This window comes from Tubulanus polymorphus, chromosome 2, assembly GCF_964204645.1.
Source record: "Tubulanus polymorphus chromosome 2, tnTubPoly1.2, whole genome shotgun sequence".
Classification (NCBI taxonomy): Eukaryota; Metazoa; Nemertea; class Palaeonemertea; order Tubulaniformes; family Tubulanidae; genus Tubulanus; species Tubulanus polymorphus.
In genome coordinates, this window is record NC_134026.1 from 9,478,651 (window position 1) to 9,498,610 (window position 19,960).

General features: G+C 36.4%; 1 protein-coding gene, 1 non-coding gene and 1 pseudogene across 2 annotated transcripts; 2 read left to right on the forward strand and 1 right to left on the reverse strand.

Moving 5' to 3' along the window:
• Positions 1-341: 341 nt before the first annotated feature.
• LOC141900157 (RING finger protein 11-like) lies at positions 342-9,129 on the reverse strand. Its single transcript, XM_074786926.1, has 3 exons — positions 8,829-9,129; positions 7,630-7,781; positions 342-3,509 (listed from the first exon to the last, which is right to left on the reverse strand). The coding sequence occupies exons 1-3, from the start codon at positions 8,943-8,945 to the stop codon at positions 3,326-3,328; spliced, it is 453 nt and encodes a 150-aa protein (XP_074643027.1). The 5' UTR covers positions 8,946-9,129; the 3' UTR covers positions 342-3,325.
• Positions 9,130-16,885: 7,756 nt separating this feature from the next.
• LOC141900906 (U4 spliceosomal RNA) lies at positions 16,886-17,005 on the forward strand (annotated as a pseudogene).
• A 1,681-nt stretch (positions 17,006-18,686) lies between these two features.
• Positions 18,687-18,822, forward strand: LOC141900910 (U4 spliceosomal RNA). The gene has a single exon (XR_012618796.1). It is a non-coding gene; the product is annotated as a U4 spliceosomal RNA (small nuclear RNA).
• Positions 18,823-19,960: the final 1,138 nt, after the last annotated feature.

The following is a 19,960-nucleotide window of genomic DNA, read 5'->3' on the forward strand; positions in this document are numbered from 1 at the left end:
CTTGTAAGCACGATAGAGCCTACAATTCTTGCTGGATTTACATGAAACTTATTTGAGGATTGGGGCAGGTAAGATGTCACCACTATTGAAAATTGAGGTCATCGAGCAGTCAGAGCAGGGATTGGTCGATTCTCCAAGAACCTACACCTAGTATTTCACATTCTGGTTTCCAACTCTGAAATAATCTACCACCGCCTTACAGGAGCTGGTGCATAGAACACAAGTTAGAAATAAGAACATTTCTGTTACCGGTATGTTATGTCATGCCCATCACAATGAATTGGGAGTGAGAAAATTTGTATATATCAATGTAATAAAATAACTAGTGAAATTTGTGTGAAATGATATTTTTTATTATGTTCGGAGGAATACATATATAAAATACACCTAATTCATACACTCGCATACGATCAACCTTAAATGAGATGGTGACGTCATGATCATAAACTTAGTCAAGCTCAACAAAATAAAACAAACTATTGCATTTAATAATCAATTACGCAGTCATATCTTTTTTCTTTACAAAACAAAATAAATAAATGCCACTATATCTAATATAATGATAATAATAGAGTGCTTAGTTGAAAACAATTTCTTTCACAAGGGAAAGAGAGATTTAAAACTTAAACTATCACAATTCTTATAGTTGTATCAAATAGTTCATTGCGGTCAATGCGACTCAAGGACCGAGTTCACAAAAAGTTAAAAAAATTTCTTGATTTCGTTGTAATTGTTTTGAAATCAAACGATTAAAGATGCATTTTGAATGAGTTGAATATCTTGAATTGATATCAAGTACAAAGCAAGCCAATTTTTATATGGGAAAACCACATTTGGCATCATACAGTAATCAACAAAAAATGCTCGACCGAATGAGACGATTCTATTAACATAGGGTATGATGAGAAAAAATTTCCAAATACATGTATGTTTATTTCCATGGAAGTCATTGTAAACTAATTTATTATCACTCAGATTGAGAATTAATCCTAAGTGATTAATGTTTAATGTGATAATTGCTTTACCCATATCAGTTGCAGCAAGGTCCCGCTACAAGTGTACTGCCTAGGGTTTTCGTTTTACTTGACTTATTCGGAATGAGAGGAATAATATTACACTTTATCCAATAAACAGACTGGAGAATTGATAACCCAAAGAAATATTAACCGATTCAAAATGTTACAGTGTAACATTCAGAGTCTGTTGTGTAAGAATTTTTTTGATTACCGTATATAATTTAGCAATTCACAAATAGAAGAAAACAATTACTGTATATTACGATGCCTCGTTTCGTAGACAGAGTAAATAAATGTAGGTCCTGCTGTTTTGTCCATTTTTCTGTAATTTCTCTTCATGAAGATTAAAAAAATGACTTAAGTTCTTTAGATTGTGAAACAGACCTTTTAAGCGCTATACCAGTATATATTGAATTAAGCAAAAGACAACTAAAATGGAACACTTTCAAATGAAATAAAGTCTCATTGGAATCAAATTATCATCCAGCAAGTTTGCAGCTGAATGCATACGTATGTACAAGATCACACAAACAGTGTTAACATATGTCAAATTGCTGTAAATACATCATAACATCATTATGGAAATATTCCAGGATCAGAAAAATAGATAAACACCGGAAACCACATGCTTTTTAGCGATTATCAACAATTCAACTCCAAAAAAGACGATGCGTACCAGTAAACAATTTTCCATCAAAATACTTCAGTACTTAAATGTTTGGTAGAATCAGGAAATTAAATTTTAAGTATGATTGTGATCATTTATCTTTAAAGAATCAGGATTTTTCGCACTGGTATCACATCCTTGTAAGTGGGACCGATGATCAAAAAAGAGCAGTTTTCCTGAAGAAACTCAGTAAATGAACCAGTAAATAAAAATTCAGTCTGGTCCCAATCCCAAGGAGATCCAACGAAAGCATATTCTATTCTACCTCGATGTATATAATGAAATACTGACTATTATAGTAAACTACAGATACATCCATAGTATCCAAACATAAACCCCAAAGCACCTTTTAAGCGGATCAAGAAGAATTATTTTTGACGAATTTTTTTATGTGAAAGGCCGGATCCAGTTCCACAGTTCTAGGCTAAAATTCAACTCGAAGAGTTAAAACATTGGAAATGAACTAATTTCAACTATGGAATCAAGATCTGGAACTGTGGAATTAAGATCCTTGTTAAAGGGGACTCTCATAGGACTTAATAAATAGATGTAAATTTGTAGAAGAATTTACGCATACCGGTACATAATAATGAAATGCATGTTAACATAAATACAGTAAACCTCGCCTTACCCAGACATGACCAACTCAAGACTTTCGACTAACTCGGATGCAAACGAAATCATTTTTTTGCTTCTTAACGTATCATCCTACCCTTCACTTCGGCTTTCCTCGGAATGATTTTATTAGTCCCAGTTTGTCCGAATTAGTCGAGGTTTACTGTATGTCGGCAATAATAATGAAATATCAGTAGTTCAATCAATCATATAACATTCATTCATCATATCCGTTACAGGGTATTCAGATAATTTTACATCGTTCGTGAGGTTGTGTAGAATTCAAACAGAGAATTCCAACAAATTTTCTATCACTGGTTGTAACTGAAAATGAAAAATGTATCCATCAGTGACCAAAAAATATTCAACATGTGACCCGAAATACAACCGATTTGAATTGGTATATACATTTGATACACACCGGTCTCCTTTAATGACAAAACAATCACTCATTTAAACTCATTCAAATCGCTTTTTAAATAAAACTTATTCGTTGTGAAATTGCAAAATCTATCTGAATCTTAACCCGAGGGCCAGTTGTTGAGCAGTCGATGCTCATAGATTTAAGACTAGTCTAAGCCTAAGTCTAGCTTCTATAGCTGATCTAATAACTGAAGTTCAGAGCTTCTATAGCCAGCGACTAATAACTAGCCATAAAATAAGTAGATTTTTGGTCTGAAATTATCTGACTTGGCAAGTGGGTCTTCGCAACTGACACACATCCAGTTAAATGCATATACCAATCCAACAAGTACATTACAGGGGAGACTCCACACATGAAAAAAGACAGATCAGAAAAATCTGATATTTATCCCCAGCATTTGTCTTATACCTAACATACAGTACACACACGTGGTTGGGTGTTTATAGACAAAGTCATCTCAGTTTTTTTTTATAAATAATTTTCAACATGTACAATATTTACAGGAAAAAAAATCAAATAGTTTCTTTTCGTTCGATGAAAAACCATCATCCATTGTGTTGTTGTATTACAAAACGGAAATAATGTATCGTGCCCAGGTCAGAATCAGTTGGAGTTGATGCTCGTTTCGTACGAGCTAAGCAACGCGGAATCCACCGGCTCCATACAGGATGGGCACGTGAACGAACGCATCAGCCAGTCGTCGATACAGTCCCGATGATATGTATGCATACACGGCAAATAACGCAATGAATCCCCTATAACAAATTCACCCATGCATATCACGCATCTGAAAATGAAAGAGAAAATCATTATTTATCATTGGTAAATTCAACAGATCAGTACCTGCACACCACCAGATGGCATGATCGAGAAAAATTTTGGTCGGTATCCTAGCGATCAAATCAAAGTATCTGTTAACCCTTTCAGTGAGTCTACACCGCAGTGGTGAGTCTACACCATCAGTGATAGATTTTGCTAGTACACCGCACCGCACTGCGGTGTATTGATGAAATTAGTAATTATCTCTCTTGAAAAATGGCAGCACCTGTCAAACATAGTGAAATACTAGTAACAAACGATACACCGCGCTGCGGTGTAGACGCACTATAGTGGTATTCCTGTTATTAAACGCACTAGGGTGGAATTTTTAAAAAATTTCAAATTATCTCTAGCACTATAGGGTATTAACTAGTCAGCACTGAAAGGGTTAACCTGTTTTGTAACGTCATATTATGTTCTTTTAAAAATAACATTCATTACTATTTCTCTGAAGATTGGAAGATTCAGAGAATACGTCAAAAATTACACTATCAATATCATCAATTTTGGGATTTTCATTATATGGTCCGAGTAGATGGATTTCTAGGGTCCAGTTGCAGTCAGGACTGAAGTCCAAAAAACTGGTCTAAAGTTGTAAGATTAGCGATATAGAATCACAATGGTCTAAAATCTAAGACATGACTGCACAACTGGCTCCAGATTCCTAATACCAGGGGTGGATCCAAGAATTCTGAAAAGGAGGTGTGCATTTCTGAGAAATTCCTCTAACTGGAGGCGAAACCAGACGTTTTGTAACAGTAGTAAAGAACTAATAAGTGTATTGTATGAAAAAAATGTTTAGAAAATTAGAAAGGTTAGATTATTTTTCAATTTGGAAAAAAAAAATTAAGGACACTTGGGTAAAAAATGGGGAACGAGCAACCCCCACGCACCCCCTAAATCTGCCCCTGAATTACGTTTATTCAAATATGGCATAAGATTGGCTATTTTTTGTTGGTAAGCCTCATGGAATTACTAAACAGATAAAAATTGTTGCAAAGTTTGGGTCCTATGGAAGGATGATTAAACATCAGAAATCGTGTTTCGAACACCACAGTACAGTATAGAATATTCATCAAACTACGGAAACTGTTTGTTCATATCTATTTCGATTATCTGCCTAACTCATAAAAGAAATTAAATGAATCCAGGGTCCAGTTTTATGGAAAAAAATAAGAAGTCCATTTCTGTTTTGTGTAACTCGGCCCATAACTAATTCTTTCAAATTCAGTTTGACATTTCACAATCATTGGATCACGGTATCACATGTTTGCACATTCTGGATTTACCAGGAACAAAGGGATAGAATTTTCTTTTTACACCCTCAACCCGCTGAGCGCCACGCAGGGCATTGAAATTCAGGGGCAGATCTAGGAAGTCATAATGATACTTCTATCAGACCCAAAAGACTTCAATCGCCCCTAAGGTAGTCTGAAGACAGGCCTTAATTTCAGAACTTGATGGCATCAGTGGCAATTGCTGCTGATAAAACAATTGCTTGTCCTTATTGACATAATGCAGGAGGTTTATACATTGTTAACAATATTGTCTAACAGCTAAAAGTGCTTTCATCATGTGATCTGTCAGTCACTTGTTACATTGTATCAAAACACAGGCGTTGGTTTTAGTCTATCTACAGCTATGTGAAGCTAAGCTCAGGTCCACTTAGAACTCGATCATCTCGTTCTAAGAAGAGCAGTAGTAAACATGTGACCACTCAATGCTGATTTGTTTGTCGCAACGTCGTAACAGCACTTAGGTCAACTACGACTCTATCATCGCAGAGTCTAATGTGACGCAGAACTCGTCGCTGATTGGCTAAAACGAACTGATCGTAGAAATAGAACTTGTTCTATCCTTGCTATTAGGCTTAGGCTATGATCGGTCTGCGATCAGTTCGTCGGAAGTAAACTTATGTCGAAAAGGTTCTAGAACATTGCAGACCATTTCGACGAGATGATTGGATCGTAAGTCGACCTGGCTTAGCTTAAGACATACCACACACACACTGCTTGAGTACTTAAGCCTACAGCCTATTCATTGGAGCAAAAATTCATATAGGCTAGTCTTTATGAATTTTTGCTTGAAGGCATACAAATGAAGTAACACAAGAACACTGCACTGGAACGCAATTAATGATCTATTGCCTGCAGTGGTTAATTGATAAATATGAAATGTGGTGGAAGGAAAATTTATTAATCGATTAATAAAATTTATCTGTCATATGTTATCTTAAAATAATATGATTATGGTTGATTATAGAGACTCTTTGACTCAATGATGGTGCAAAAGACTTGATTTGTACCGGCAAATTTGAAATGCAATTGGGGGTCCAGGGACATCATGACCACTTGGAAAGTGGTTTCAAATGCTCAACAATGTAACAATGCCAATATTCAACGCCCCCTGGTGACCATATGCCTCGGTACCAATATATAATATGGAAATACTAAGTTATTCTACTATTCAACGCCCCCTGGTGACCACATGCAAAACCCAATGACCTTGGAACTCATCACAATCATAGTTATGAGCTACAACTTTCCAATTGATTGTGGTAACAAAATATGCTTAGGTATCAATAGCCTATAATGTGGAAAAACTTTTTTCAACCTATAAATGAGTACTGAGGACACATCAAGATGGCCGCCAATTGCGTGATAATAGGCTGATAAAAAAAAACCTGTCTTAGGTATTAAAGATCCCTTTCCATAGAATAGCCATCACAAAGTTCAATGAAAAGGCAAACCAGTAGGAAGCTACAGGACTCAGAATTAGGGCCAAAATTTACATTTTTGGACACAAAAAAGGTCACAGGACGGCCATCTTGAGTCCGATCGACTAAATTTTTCTTATGCTGATTCAAGCATCATTTATTACACGTTACTTCCGTGTTGTTGAAAATCTCGCGAGTCCTGGACTAAACCCCAATGAACAATGTGATCTGTGTGCTGGCCACAAATGCACACAGATCACACTACACTACCCATTACATACTCCAGTACCCACAGCTTTCATATATCCATCCAAATATTTAGTGGCTTTCTTCCTGGATTCCGTCTACGGATGAACGGACAGTGAACGCAATAAGATTTAAGTCCCAAGTGGGCTGAAAATGATGTAGGTTTTAAAGCAGTTACTGTGGCAACCCACAGCAACCTAATGATATGATTACTGTAGGTCAGATTTGCCCAAATTCAGCCATGGAAATTTGCCGAAATAAGACAAGACGTTAATTTGCTGAAAATAATTTGAAAAAGGCCAACATTTTGGAAACCCGTAAAATTCTGTAATGTCAATGTGAGTGCAGCTGAAGTGGGCCTAGATTACAAATTCCATATTCGAAGGCCACACCAAAAGAACAATATTTTGTCATTTCAAATAACTTTTTTCGAAATAAATTAAGATTGCCTACCGACCCCATTTCAAAGTTTTGGATGAAATAACTTTTTTCAAAAATATATATATGGCGACCGACTACAAAGCTCTCCATTCTTGTAAATATTTTTATCTTGTTAATCAAATCGTGATACATCGGCACTGAGATCAACATCATTTTATTACACATTGGATTTAACAATTTAATTCTGGAAATGGTACAGCTGTGCTCAGACAACATAGCTTATCAGCCATTGATAGCGACCTTGGATTGTTAAATTCCAGGAATACCATATAAAATATATTAAAGGCCTATTTAAGATTTTGATGTTATTCTTTTCATAAACAGTTTCCAAGTGTGAAATATGTTCAAAATATAGTTTTTTTTCTATAGTTTATTGTACAAAAACATCAACTTCCTTTTATTATTGTTGTCTTCTAACTGCTAATCTCATTTTTTACTGGAAATTTGGTCATGTATAAAATTATCAACGACGACCTACCCACTATTAGAAGAATACGCGAAATTTCTTTTCTACAGAAAGAAAAATAATCCCTACCTACCAACCCATTTTGGTGATTGATTGCCCCGCCTGAGAAACAGGATTTTTTTTGGTGTGGCCTAACAACCTTATTTTCTCTGGTGCAAGAATTCCTTTTGGATTGGATTTTGGAGAATGTTCCCTACGAAAAACCGTAAAATTACGTACTCTTTCACTTTTTTGCTGCCCCCGTCATAAACCCCTGTTGGAAGGTGACTAATCAATCCAATTCGTTTCGCAATTTTTATTTGTTCCTCTTCTGTGAGCATAGTCGCCGGTCTACTGATGTTCGGTGTCGGGTGATATACGGGTACGCTTTCCTAGTGAAAATACAAACATGTACAATTAAAATCAACAAGATCAACATCAGCCTCACTAAGTATCAAGGCACAGCCGACAGACATTCAGTTGAAATATTTGTTGGAATCAGTCCAGCCACAGAGCTCGGTTCTTTGGTCAAACACAAGACGGGATAATCAACTTTCCTATTGAATACCTTCGTAGGCCTATGCTTGCCCTGTCAGTTCATAATAGCAAAATTACGGTAATTCAAAAGTCTAGAGAATGGTGGGATAATTTTGAATGCCTCACGTGACATTGTCAATCCGGTCTAGATCCACCAATGCTGATTAAAGCTACTCAAAAGTATTTTCACGATACAGAACCCAACCAAGATGATTACGCCTGTCACAATAGGGTCCAGGAATGACCAAACTAGGATCTCGCAACACCATCATCAGATACAGCATGGAAATGCTCAATAAATTTTACGTTGGTTGCAGAATCATGTTTTCTGGTTAGTGGCGCACAGACAATGTTTCTTCTACCAACGGCGTGCGAATAGGGGCCCGGCCACCCCAACTTTAGCTCATAATCCTTTTTCTGGTTAACCTACTTTCCTTTTGTGAGCATTAAAGCCTGGCTAGGTTATAGAGAATGAGCCACCTCATAACTCAGCAGAACAGGTTATTTGTTTTCATATAGTACTATCAAACGGTCAGCCAACTGCTAAATGTACAATGTCAGCCCTATAGGTTATTCAGTAGACCCTATTGGTTATCCACAAAAATTTTGAATTCCCAAATAGTAAAATTTTGGTTCACTGTCGTTTATCAAAATATCTTTCTAGCTAACCACAATCCTTGATGATAATTCGCCTAAAAGACAGGTCTAGTACCACCAAGACTGACTGACCTAGGGCTAGGCCACCTGATCGATGCTCTCACCCATGTCAAGTTGAAATAGAAATTTAGCCCTACGGCTAGACTGGTGACTGATTTGATGAAGCGAACGCACCTTGCCGTTCAATTAGCAGGATCAGGTTCAATTGATATTAACGTATTATTAAATTCCGACGATAGCCCTACCTGATACGGAGGCGGGGGTCCCAAATCTGAAGCATCTTGATGGGAATCGCTTTGACTGTCGTTTCCTCTCAACAAAGAAATGTCATCATTTGTCGGGGTCTTCAAACAGTTGCCCATTGTTTCAGCTATTCTGGAACAGTGCCCACCAGTCAATATGTAGTAGACATTGTTTATTTTTTTTCAGTTTATTGCTATCGAAAGAGAAGACAAAGAAAGAAGAGTGGAAATCGTTCTTTCATTTCATTCTCGGGACTCGACGATTTACCACCTCCACAATAACACGAAACAATTCCGTCCGACGTAAAATATAGTCTTCAATCTACTATAAATACGATGCAAGAGCGCATGGTATGCATGCAAATGTTTGGTAACTGTTTCGATTCGTATGATTACAGTTTTCAGAAATAGATGAATATCATTACCATGTATATATCGCGATGCGAGACCCTATTTACGTATTTTGATTGTGGCTTGGCGAGCGCATGAATACAAAACGTCAGATATAAGGGATTCCCCAGATTTCGGGTATTGAGAAATCGAGAAACCTCGGTGCAGCTATAGGGAGGCTCCGCAAATAGCCAAACCGTTACGACCCGTATTCGAGACCAAACCTCGAGGCCTGAGGCGTTTTTAAGATTGATTTGTCAAATCGATTAACAAAAGTTAATTTTTTGACGCCTCATAAAACGTTACCATTATGAAACCTAAACAATGTTAACCATTCAGCGTCATTTTACAAACGACAGCCGTAAATCGATGTGCAAAACGTCACAGGTCTATGTGTACACAAACAAGCTATCTGGCAAAATATTATTGACATAGATGTAGAATGGCTTCCTGTGATTATATAATGACCTATATTTGAACGTCGAAATGTTATATTGCATTGAATATCATTAGAAGACGTATTGTAATAGTAAAGGATGTATGATAATATCAGAAGCGGCAGGCATAAATAGAAATGATAAGTAAATCGGATTATTCGGTTAAATGGCGGATGTATACACAAGCAACAGAACACTGAAAAAGGATAAACAGCTGAAGTGTCCATGGATAGCAAAAAAATTAAAGTGTGAAACCATTTTCTAAAAATTCTTGTTGGCCATGCCGGTGAACCGTGATATTTTTCAATAATCGGGAAATAATTCATGCTTCGTTATTAGATATGTTTCCTCGATGTATATTTTGGTCGCTGGCTGTGGTATGGAACACTTTGCTGTAGGCCCCTTAGACCAAGTCAGCAATTCTGGAGTGCCAGCAAATATTTTGGAGATGTTTGTTTGATAGCTTCGTCACTATCTTCCCATCCTCCCAATATTGAGAGTATGTGCTCCACATTTGATATCGAACCGCGATTTCAGAAAAAAATGATAATTCCAAATTTCCAATACCAGTTGAATCTGAACTTAGAACTATGGAACTGGGTCCTTGATCCTTCGGGCACTGGCCTTCGTACGCGGCACCCCTTCTCCGCAATCGGCGTGGGACATATTATTTTTGAATATCTGACTTAATTTTCTAATGGAAAGCACATCACTTCTACATTACACCCATTCTCGAGTCAGGTGGGGACTGAATAATTATTACATGATTATGGCAAGAAGATACATTTTAAAAAGATAAAAGACCTCAAGCTCCGCGTATTATGTGTAAAGACACCTTACGACTGAGAGGGAAAGTTTGAATCATTCTTTCTCATTTCATTTCATTCCACACACACGCGCGCACGCACGCATACAGTATATCATAAATTCATAATAAGGGATAATTCATGATTTTTAGCCAGATCTTTATTTCTGCGGTGGATTCTCTTCTTTTGTCATCGGAGTAGTTGGCCCCTTATCACAGACTACCGTCGGAAATTATTCCTAATTATCGGGCAATGTTTTGCCCGGGGAGATGTTTTGATAGAACTTATCTCCAAGGGTCGCTTGCCAGGATGGAATACGCAAAAACCATCGACTTTTTCCTGTTGGTCAGGAAAATTGGACTAAAAGTTAAAAATGATCGGGAATTCTTGGAGGAAGCCTTAAAAGACAAAACTTTCAAGGCATGTGTTAAAAAAGCGGAGGATTTTACGCCGTTCAACTTTGGTGTATTCTGCAAAGATCAGGACTCTTTCGATCTTTTGAAGAATCACCAATTACAGATTAAAGATGCATCTGTAACGATGCGCGCTCCTAAAGAAACACCGACAGTTTTACGAGTAGAAGGCGTTCCTTCGAACTGCCCCCATTCGGTCATCGACGAGATTTTGTGCAACTACGGTAACATTCTAACCAAAACGTATCATCCGAATTTCCCGAAAACGGATATCGAGAATGCAAGTAAACGAGTAGTAGAAATGTCACTAGATAAACCGGTACCGAGAAATATCGCCATGAGATCAACAAACGGATTGCTACTCATACGCGTCTATTACCATGGTCAACCGGACCACTGTTTATTGTGCAACAACTTTAACCATACATGGGTGCAATGTCAGGATGTAAGCTGCAGTCACCCAACGCATCCACCACATAAATGCAGACAGATAACGCACAGAAACGCGCAAAAAACCGGCGTTATGAACTAAATTACCCGACCGCTCAGCAATCGTCAGCGATCAGCAAAAAATCAGACGATTCTGACAAACGTAAACGATCATCGTGTTCGTCATCCGATGATTCCGCCCCACAAACACCGAGAAAACGTTCCATCCAGGAGAAAGTAAATGATACCCGGATAACTGCGCTTCAGACAACGCTGCAGGCTGTATTATCTCAGCAGCCAAATGAAACTGATAAACCGATAGCTACGGCTGTCCCTGATGCTGAAAAATCTAGATCTCTCCCGAAACCGCTGTTTGAGGGCCTGCCAACAAGCCAACTACAAAAAGACCAGGAGAAGGATACCAAACGCATGAAAGAACTAAATAAAAGTAAGGGGAGATCATCTACTTCCTTTCCACAAACCGCCGAAGACCCAAAAGCGGTCCAACAACGGATTAACGCAAGAGAGGAAGAAATAAATCGCCGCAAAAACAAAAATAAAAAGAACTGACTAGACGGAAAGAGAACTGTGCCAGAACATTTACGGTGTTCTTTAGAACTTTCAGGGGTCCGACCTCTCAAATACGAATGGGAAACCGAAATACTAAATAGATTGATCGTGCGAACATCAGCTATACCTCAGAAAGGTAAAATATTGGAAAGCTATCTAAAACGATGTAAAAGTATGAGTAACACGCAGGTTAACTGCTCAAATTTCTTCTTTCAAAATGAATGCCGAAAATATTAAAATTGCGAGCTTAAACTGTAATGGTCTCGTAACCTCTAAAATTAAAAGATTAAACATTTTTGATAGGGTAAACCGATACGATATTTTTCTGTTGCAAGAAACACATATTAAGAGTGATGAAGAGGCAACCAAATTTTTTAAAATTCTGATGAATGACTTCGAAATTATAACGAATAATAATGTCAATCGTGTTAATGGAGTAGCTATCGGCATAAGTAGGAAAATTGATTTTAAACTGATGAGTCATACTAAAGACACACAAGGACGTGCAATTTCAGTAAATTTATTAATTGGAAATGAAAAATTTAAAATCATAAATATATACGCTCCGAATAAAGAAAAACAAAGAAAGGAATTTTTCCAATCTTTACCAAAGATTATTAAAAAAACAGAGAGCGCTAAAGTAATTGTCGGTGGAGATTTCAATTGTATTGAAAACTATTCGCTAGATCGACAATCGGTCCATTCAAACCCTAGAATAACTATTGGCACCGAACAGATCGGACAATTGTGTAATTTGTATTGTTTAGAAGATCCATTCAGGTCACTAAATCCCCTAAAACAAGGGTTTACTAGAATAACAAAGGTCAACAATACCATAACTAGAACTCGAATTGATAGATTTTATGTTTCTCAATCTGTCACAAATGATGTAGAAACAATAGAACACCTTAACTCGATACACTCAGACCACAAATTAGTGTCAATGACAATTCACACAAACCAACCTCAACGTGGCAAGGGGTTCTGGCATTTGAACAATGATTTGCTAAATAATGAAAATTATGTAGACATGATTACAGACACGTGGAATAAGTGGCAAAGGCACAAAGGAGTTTATGAAAATATCCTCGAATGGTGGGATGATGGTAAAAAGCTTATTAAGTCTAAAACTATTAAATTTGCATGTGCCATTTCTAGATCTAGAAACGAATTAAAGCGTAAACTCGAAAACGAATTATATATTTTAGAGAGTCGGGCAAGTAATGGTCAGAACTACGATTATAATAGATTGAAGAATATTGAAACCATAATTAAACAAATCGATGATAATAAAACAAAAGGGAAAATAATACGATCAAAAATTGAGTGGAGAGAAGAAGGAGAAAAAACATCGAAATTCTTCGCCAACTTAGAGAAAAGGAAAGGAAAAATTAACTATGTAAATGCGCTTTATAATGAAAAAAATGAACTTAAAACTAATCAAAGTGTGATAATGGATATCAAAGTTAACTTCTATAAAAAATTGTACACCAAAGAACAAACAGACCCCTTTAAACAGACCTATTTTCTAGAAAATCTACCTCAAGTTCAAAACCCAGAAATGATTGATGGTCCTATTACGATTAATGAACTAACGGACTCGGTAAAATCTTTTAAATTAGATAAGTCGCCCGGTATTGATGGAATATCGATTAACTTTTATAGGAAGTTCTGGAATATTCTACAAGATGACTTCCATAAAGTAGTGTGCGAATGTATAAACCAAAATACGATTTCAGAATCTATGAAGATGGGCGTCATCACGCTACTCCACAAAAAAGACGAAAAAGCGCGTTTAGAAAACTGGAGACCAATTACTTTACTGTGTAGTGATTATAAAATAATAACAAAAACTTTAACAAACAGGTTAATCAAAGTAATGACAGATATAATTGACCCTGATCAAACATGCAACGTAAAAGGCCGGCGTATCCACGATAATTGCCATATAATTCGAGATATTATTCAATACACAGAAGACGAACATATTGAGGCATTTTTAATAGCCATCGACCAAATGAAGGCCTTTGATCGAGTCGACTGGTCCTTTATGTTTAAATCTCTTGAAGCTTTCGGATTCGGCGAAAATATGATCAAGTACATTAAAATGTGTTATGTTGACCCTAAATCGTTGATAAAAAGTAATGGATTTTTAACAGTCCCTTTTTCCCTCGAACGGGGAGTTAGACAGGGATGCCCGATGAGCGCGTTGCTATACGTCATCATCGCTGAAACTTTATCAATAAAAATCAGGCGTAACGATGAGATTAAAGGAATTAAGTTGCCTGATGGCAGCATTTGTAAAACGAAACAGTTTGCTGATGACAATACCTTAACTTTAACCAGCACCAAATCAATTGAGGAATTATTCAATGTTTAATCTGATTTCGGAAAAGCTTCCGGTGCTAAAGTGAACCGCCAAAAAACGGAATGTTTATGGATAGGCGCCTCCAAAAATAGAACTGATACACCTTACAATCTTAAATGGTCGAACAAACATATAAAAATATACGGCATGTATTTTGGACATGATGACATAGCTAAGTTGAACTGGGAACGAAAAGTCAGCACAGTATCAAACATATTAAATCAATGGCGTCAGACAAAACTATCCTACAAAGGAAAACGCGTAGTCATAAATTCATTTATTCTTCCTATATTATGGTATATATCAGAGATATATCCAATACCTAATACCTACATGGAAAGGATTCAGAACCAAATTAATAATTTTCTTTGGTCATATGGAAAACACCATGTTAGGGCAGAGGTTATTTATAAACCTTTACGACAGGGTGGCCTAGCAATTAACAATATAAACTGTAGGATAATAGCCCAGAGAGTGCGAACAATTCTATCTGAAATAAGGAAAGAAACGAAATGGAGACCTTTGCTCAATTTCTATCTCGAAAAAATACTGGGACCTGGCTGGTCATTACATTCCTTGATCAACGTAAATTTCGTAAATAAAGTAACTAATAACTTGTATTATAAAAACCTACTATCTGCATGGAAATATGTGATAACTCTTACCGAACCACAATTATCAAAGCACGATATAAAAAACAATTTATTATTCAATAACCCTTCAATAACTTTTAACGGCAAAACTTTAAACTACCCAGAGTATTCAGAAATAGGACTAACAAATGTCAAAAATTTATTCGATGAATACGGAAATTACTTGGAACTAGAAAATTTTACACCAATTCTCGAAAACGCTAGAAAACATAAAAGGATATACGAGGCGATTCCCAGAGAATGGCGCGTCATCCTTGGTGACGAAAGCTTAGCCGACACTAAAAAATCAGCTTTTACGGTAAAATTCCACAATAAACAAAGACTTTTCATTAGTTTAACAATGAGGGAGTTATATAGTTTGATTATACATAAGAAATTCGGGCACATTGTCCCGATAGGACGAAGGAAAATCGAAGATTTCCTCAATGCAAACGATATCGACTGGGCCCAAATTTGGGAAGATAGCTATCACCCGATTATAGACAAAAAATTGAGTGATATGCAATGGCGTTTCCTACATGATTCGTTAGCAACAGCAAACAAACTAGTAACATGGCAAGTTTCAAATGATCCAACCTGTAAGGTATGCGGTCGAGCGGCCACAAATAGACATGTAATAATTGAATGCCCGGCAGCAATTGAACTTTTTTCTCGATTCCAAACTATAATTGACCAAATAGCGGAACAGCCAACTAACTTAGATAAACGAGTAATATATTTCGGCTTGCCTAGACAGATAATCAGAAATTCAAAAAATAGACATATATGTAATTATGTAATAACAGTTCTAAAATGGACACTGTACAAAAATCACCGTAAATCATGTGACGGGGAACAGCAAATAGATCTAAAAAACTATGCTAGGAATTATATTGTAAATAGATTAAAACAAGAGATTGCACACAAAAAGAACATACATTTGTGGACCCAAAATGAATCCCTAATTAAAATAACTGAAATGGAATTGGTAATAAATGAAATACTACTCGATACAATTTATGATATACTGTAAGCTTTGTATACTATGTACTACGTATATTATTAAATGCTATGTATAGTATGTTTGTGTATTTTCCGACATGAATAATGTATTATTGATATATATATATATATATGTATGTATATGTGTGTATGTGTGTATGTGTATATATATGTATGTATATATGTATGTATATATGTATATATATATATATATATATATATATATATATATATATATATATATATATATATATATATATATATATATATATATATATATATATATATATATATATATATATATATATATATATATATATATATATATATATATATATATATATGTATATATATGTATATGTATATATATGTATATATATATATGTATATATGTATATATATATATATATGTATATATGTATATATATATATATATATATATGTGTGTATGTATGTGTATATGTATATGTATGTATATATATATATATGTATGTATATGTGTATGTGTGTGTATATATATATATATATAGACTTGTTATTGATATGTATATAGACTTGTTAATTCTGTAAATGTGTATATATTGAAGAATGATAGACTATTTGATAACGATGTCTAGTATGTAAATAGGATTCTGTACCGATAACTGTATATATAATTTTTCAAAATTTTAAGAAAAAAAGATAAAAAGTACTGAAAAAAAGGAAAAAAATGTTAAAAAAGAACGAAAATTTTTTATATCCTATTTGGAAAGAGTAGAACAACCTAAAATGAAAAGAGATAACAGTTATTTAAGAACTTTCCCTCTCGGTCGTAAGGTGTTTTTACACCTAATACACGGAGCTAGAGGTGATTTTTTTTTTTTTTCTTTTTAAACTGCATATTCTCGCTACAATCATGTAACAATTATCCAGTCCCCCACATGACTCCAGTGGGTGCGATGTAGATGTAATGGAGCTTTCCATTAGATAATAAAGTAAGATATTTAAAAAAAAAAAAAAAAAAAAAAAAAAAAAAAAACATAGTCAATGAGGTTAATCCGAGGCGTGGTTATTGCTAGTTGAAAACTATACCCAATACCCCGCACTGGCGACCGCAAGGTCGACTGTGCAATTTTTCAAAGCCTCTACGGGGGCTGTCTTAATTTCAAAAAAGACCCCGATGAATGACAATCACGTATTTGAAACTGATGCAAGTCTCACTTTGCATTACGACTTCTAGATTCTGGATTCTATTCTTCGATCATTGGAAAAATTGTTATAAATTTACGATACAAATAAGGAAACCCAAGCCGAAGATTATTTGAAGATATACGTATTCACCTGCCTAAAGCGGAAGGCAACAACATCCTGGCAAGCGACCCTTGGAGATAAGTTCTATCAAAACATCTCCCCGGGCAAAACATTGCCCGATATTCAGGAATAATTTCCGACGGCGGTCTGTGGTAAGGGGCCAACTACTCCGATGACAGTAACGATAAACGATGTTAGGAAATTGTTCCGTATTATTGCAGTGACAAAAGAAGAGAATTCACCGCGGAAATAAAGATCTGACTAAAAATCGTGAATTATCCCTTATTATCAATTTATGATATACTGTATGCGTGCGTGCGTGCGTGCGTGCGTGCGCGTGTGTGTGGAATGAAATGATAAAGAAGGATTCAAACTTTCCCTCTCGGTCGTAAGGTGTCTTTACACATAATACGCGGAGCTATTGAGGCCTGTTTTCTTTTTGAAATGTATCTTCTCGCCATAATCATATCATGTAACAATTATTCAGTCCCCCACCTGACTCCAGTGGTTGTAATGTAGAAGTGAAGGCCGAGCTCCATTAGAAGTCAGATATTTAAAAAAAATAGAATGGCCCAGGCCGAAGACGGAGGAGGGAAGCCGCGTACGAAGGATCTGTTATCCAGTGCCCGAAGTACCCAGGACCCAGTTCCATAGTTCTGAGTTCAGATTCGACTGGTCGCGGAAATTCGGAATTGCCATTTTTTGAAATCACGGTTCGAAATCAAATGTGGAGTACATACTCTCAATATTGGGAGGATGGGAAGATAGTGACGAAGCGTATCAAAACATCATCTCCAACATATTTGCCGGGGCCTACTACGTACTCTTAAAGTGTTCCATATACAACAGCTAGCTACCAAAATATCCAGCGAGGAAACATATCTAATAACGAATCATGAATTATTTCCCGATTATTGAAAAATATCACGGTTCATCGGCATGGCTAACAAGAAATTTTAGAAAATGGTTTCACACTCTGACTTTTTTGCTATCCGTGGACACTTCAGCTGTTTATCCCTTTTCAGCGTTCTGTTGCTTGTATTGATGATGTTAATTTGAATTTTCATTGTGGTTGGTTAATAATCTTTGAAAATCTGGCTAGAGAACTTGGTTAGTTAAACAGTAAAATATTCTCTTATCCTTAAGAGAGAAAGTGTAATGATCAATATTCCAAATCCGAGCGACGTAAGGTAAGAAAAATGAAAAACTACGTTTTTGAAAAAACTGAATCAGGTTTTGGGTGATAAAAAGATCGAATCGACAAGGTCGCCACCTGCTTGAATCGTTTGTCTGCGTAAAAACGTCCAGTCGCTAAAACTGATCATCATTAACTGAAATATTCCGCTTATAAATAGCTTGTTCTCATATTTGCATCGAATTAAACAATGAAAAAACTTGCATTTTGATTGTATTCTAATGACTGAATCATTGTGTTTATACGACGATTTTCTAATCAGGTTTTAACCACCGTCGTGATTCAGAGTGGTATAGTGACATATAAAGCGGCTCCTCGTCATAATAGTCAGCTTTGCGCAGTGGCGGTACCATAGTCAATGAGGTTAATCCGAGGCGTGGTTATTGCTAGTTGAAAACTATACCCAATACCCCGCACTGGCGACCGCAAGGTCGACTGTGCAATTTTTCAAAGCCTCTACGGGGGCTGTCTTAATTTCAAAAAAGACCCCGATGAATGACAATCACGTATTTGAAACTGATGCAAGTCTCACTTTGCATTACGACTTCTAGATTCTGGATTCTATTCTTCGATCATTGGAAAAATTGTTATAAATTTACGATACAAATAAGGAAACCCAAGCCGAAGATTATTTGAAGATATACGTATTCACCTGCCTAAAGCGGAAGGCAACAACATCCTGGCAAGCGACCCTTGGAGATAAGTTCTATCAAAACATCTCCCCGGGCAAAACATTGCCCGATATTCAGGAATAATTTCCGACGGCGGTCTGTGGTAAGGGGCCAACTACTCCGATGACAGTAACGATAAACGATGTTAGGAAATTGTTCCATATTATTGCAGTGACAAAAGAAGAGAATTCACCGCGGAAATAAAGATCTGACTAAAAATCGTGAATTATCCCTTATTATCAATTTATGATATACTGTATGCGTGCGTGCGTGCGTGCGTGCGTGCGTGCGTGCGTGCGTGCGTGCGTGCGTGCGTGCGCGTGTGTGTGGAATGAAATGATAAAGAAGGATTCAAACTTTCCCTCTCGGTCGTAAGGTGTCTTTACACATAATACGCGGAGCTATTGAGGCCTGTTTTCTTTTTGAAATGTATCTTCTCGCCATAATCATATCATGTAACAATTATTCAGTCCCCCACCTGACTCCAGTGGTTGTAATGTAGAAGTGAAGGCCGAGCTCCATTAGAAGTCAGATATTTAAAAAAAATAGAATGGCCCAGGCCGAAGACGGAGGAGGGAAGCCGCGTACGAAGGATCTGTTATCCAGTGCCCGAAGTACCCAGGACCCAGTTCCATAGTTCTGAGTTCAGATTCGACTGGTCGCGGAAATTCGGAATTGCCATTTTTTGAAATCACGGTTCGAAATCAAATGTGGAGTACATACTCTCAATATTGGGAGGATGGGAAGATAGTGACGAAGCGTATCAAAACATCATCTCCAACATATTTGCCGGGGCCTACTACGTACTCTTAAAGTGTTCCATATACAACAGCTAGCTACCAAAATATCCAGCGAGGAAACATATCTAATAACGAATCATGAATTATTTCCCGATTATTGAAAAATATCACGGTTCATCGGCATGGCTAACA

Excerpts from the sequence above, each read along its gene's own strand:
- LOC141900157 (XM_074786926.1), bottom strand. The coding sequence starts at position 8,945 with ATGGGCAACTGTTTGAAGACCCCGACAAATGATGACATTTCTTTGTTG. Across the intron at positions 7,782-8,828 it reads GACCCCCGCCTCCGTATCAG|GAAAGCGTACCCGTATATCA; the intron begins GTAGGGCTATCG and ends TATTTTCACTAG. Across the intron at positions 3,510-7,629 it reads GGCAGCAAAAAAGTGAAAGA|ATGCGTGATATGCATGGGTG; the intron begins GTACGTAATTTT and ends TTTCATTTTCAG.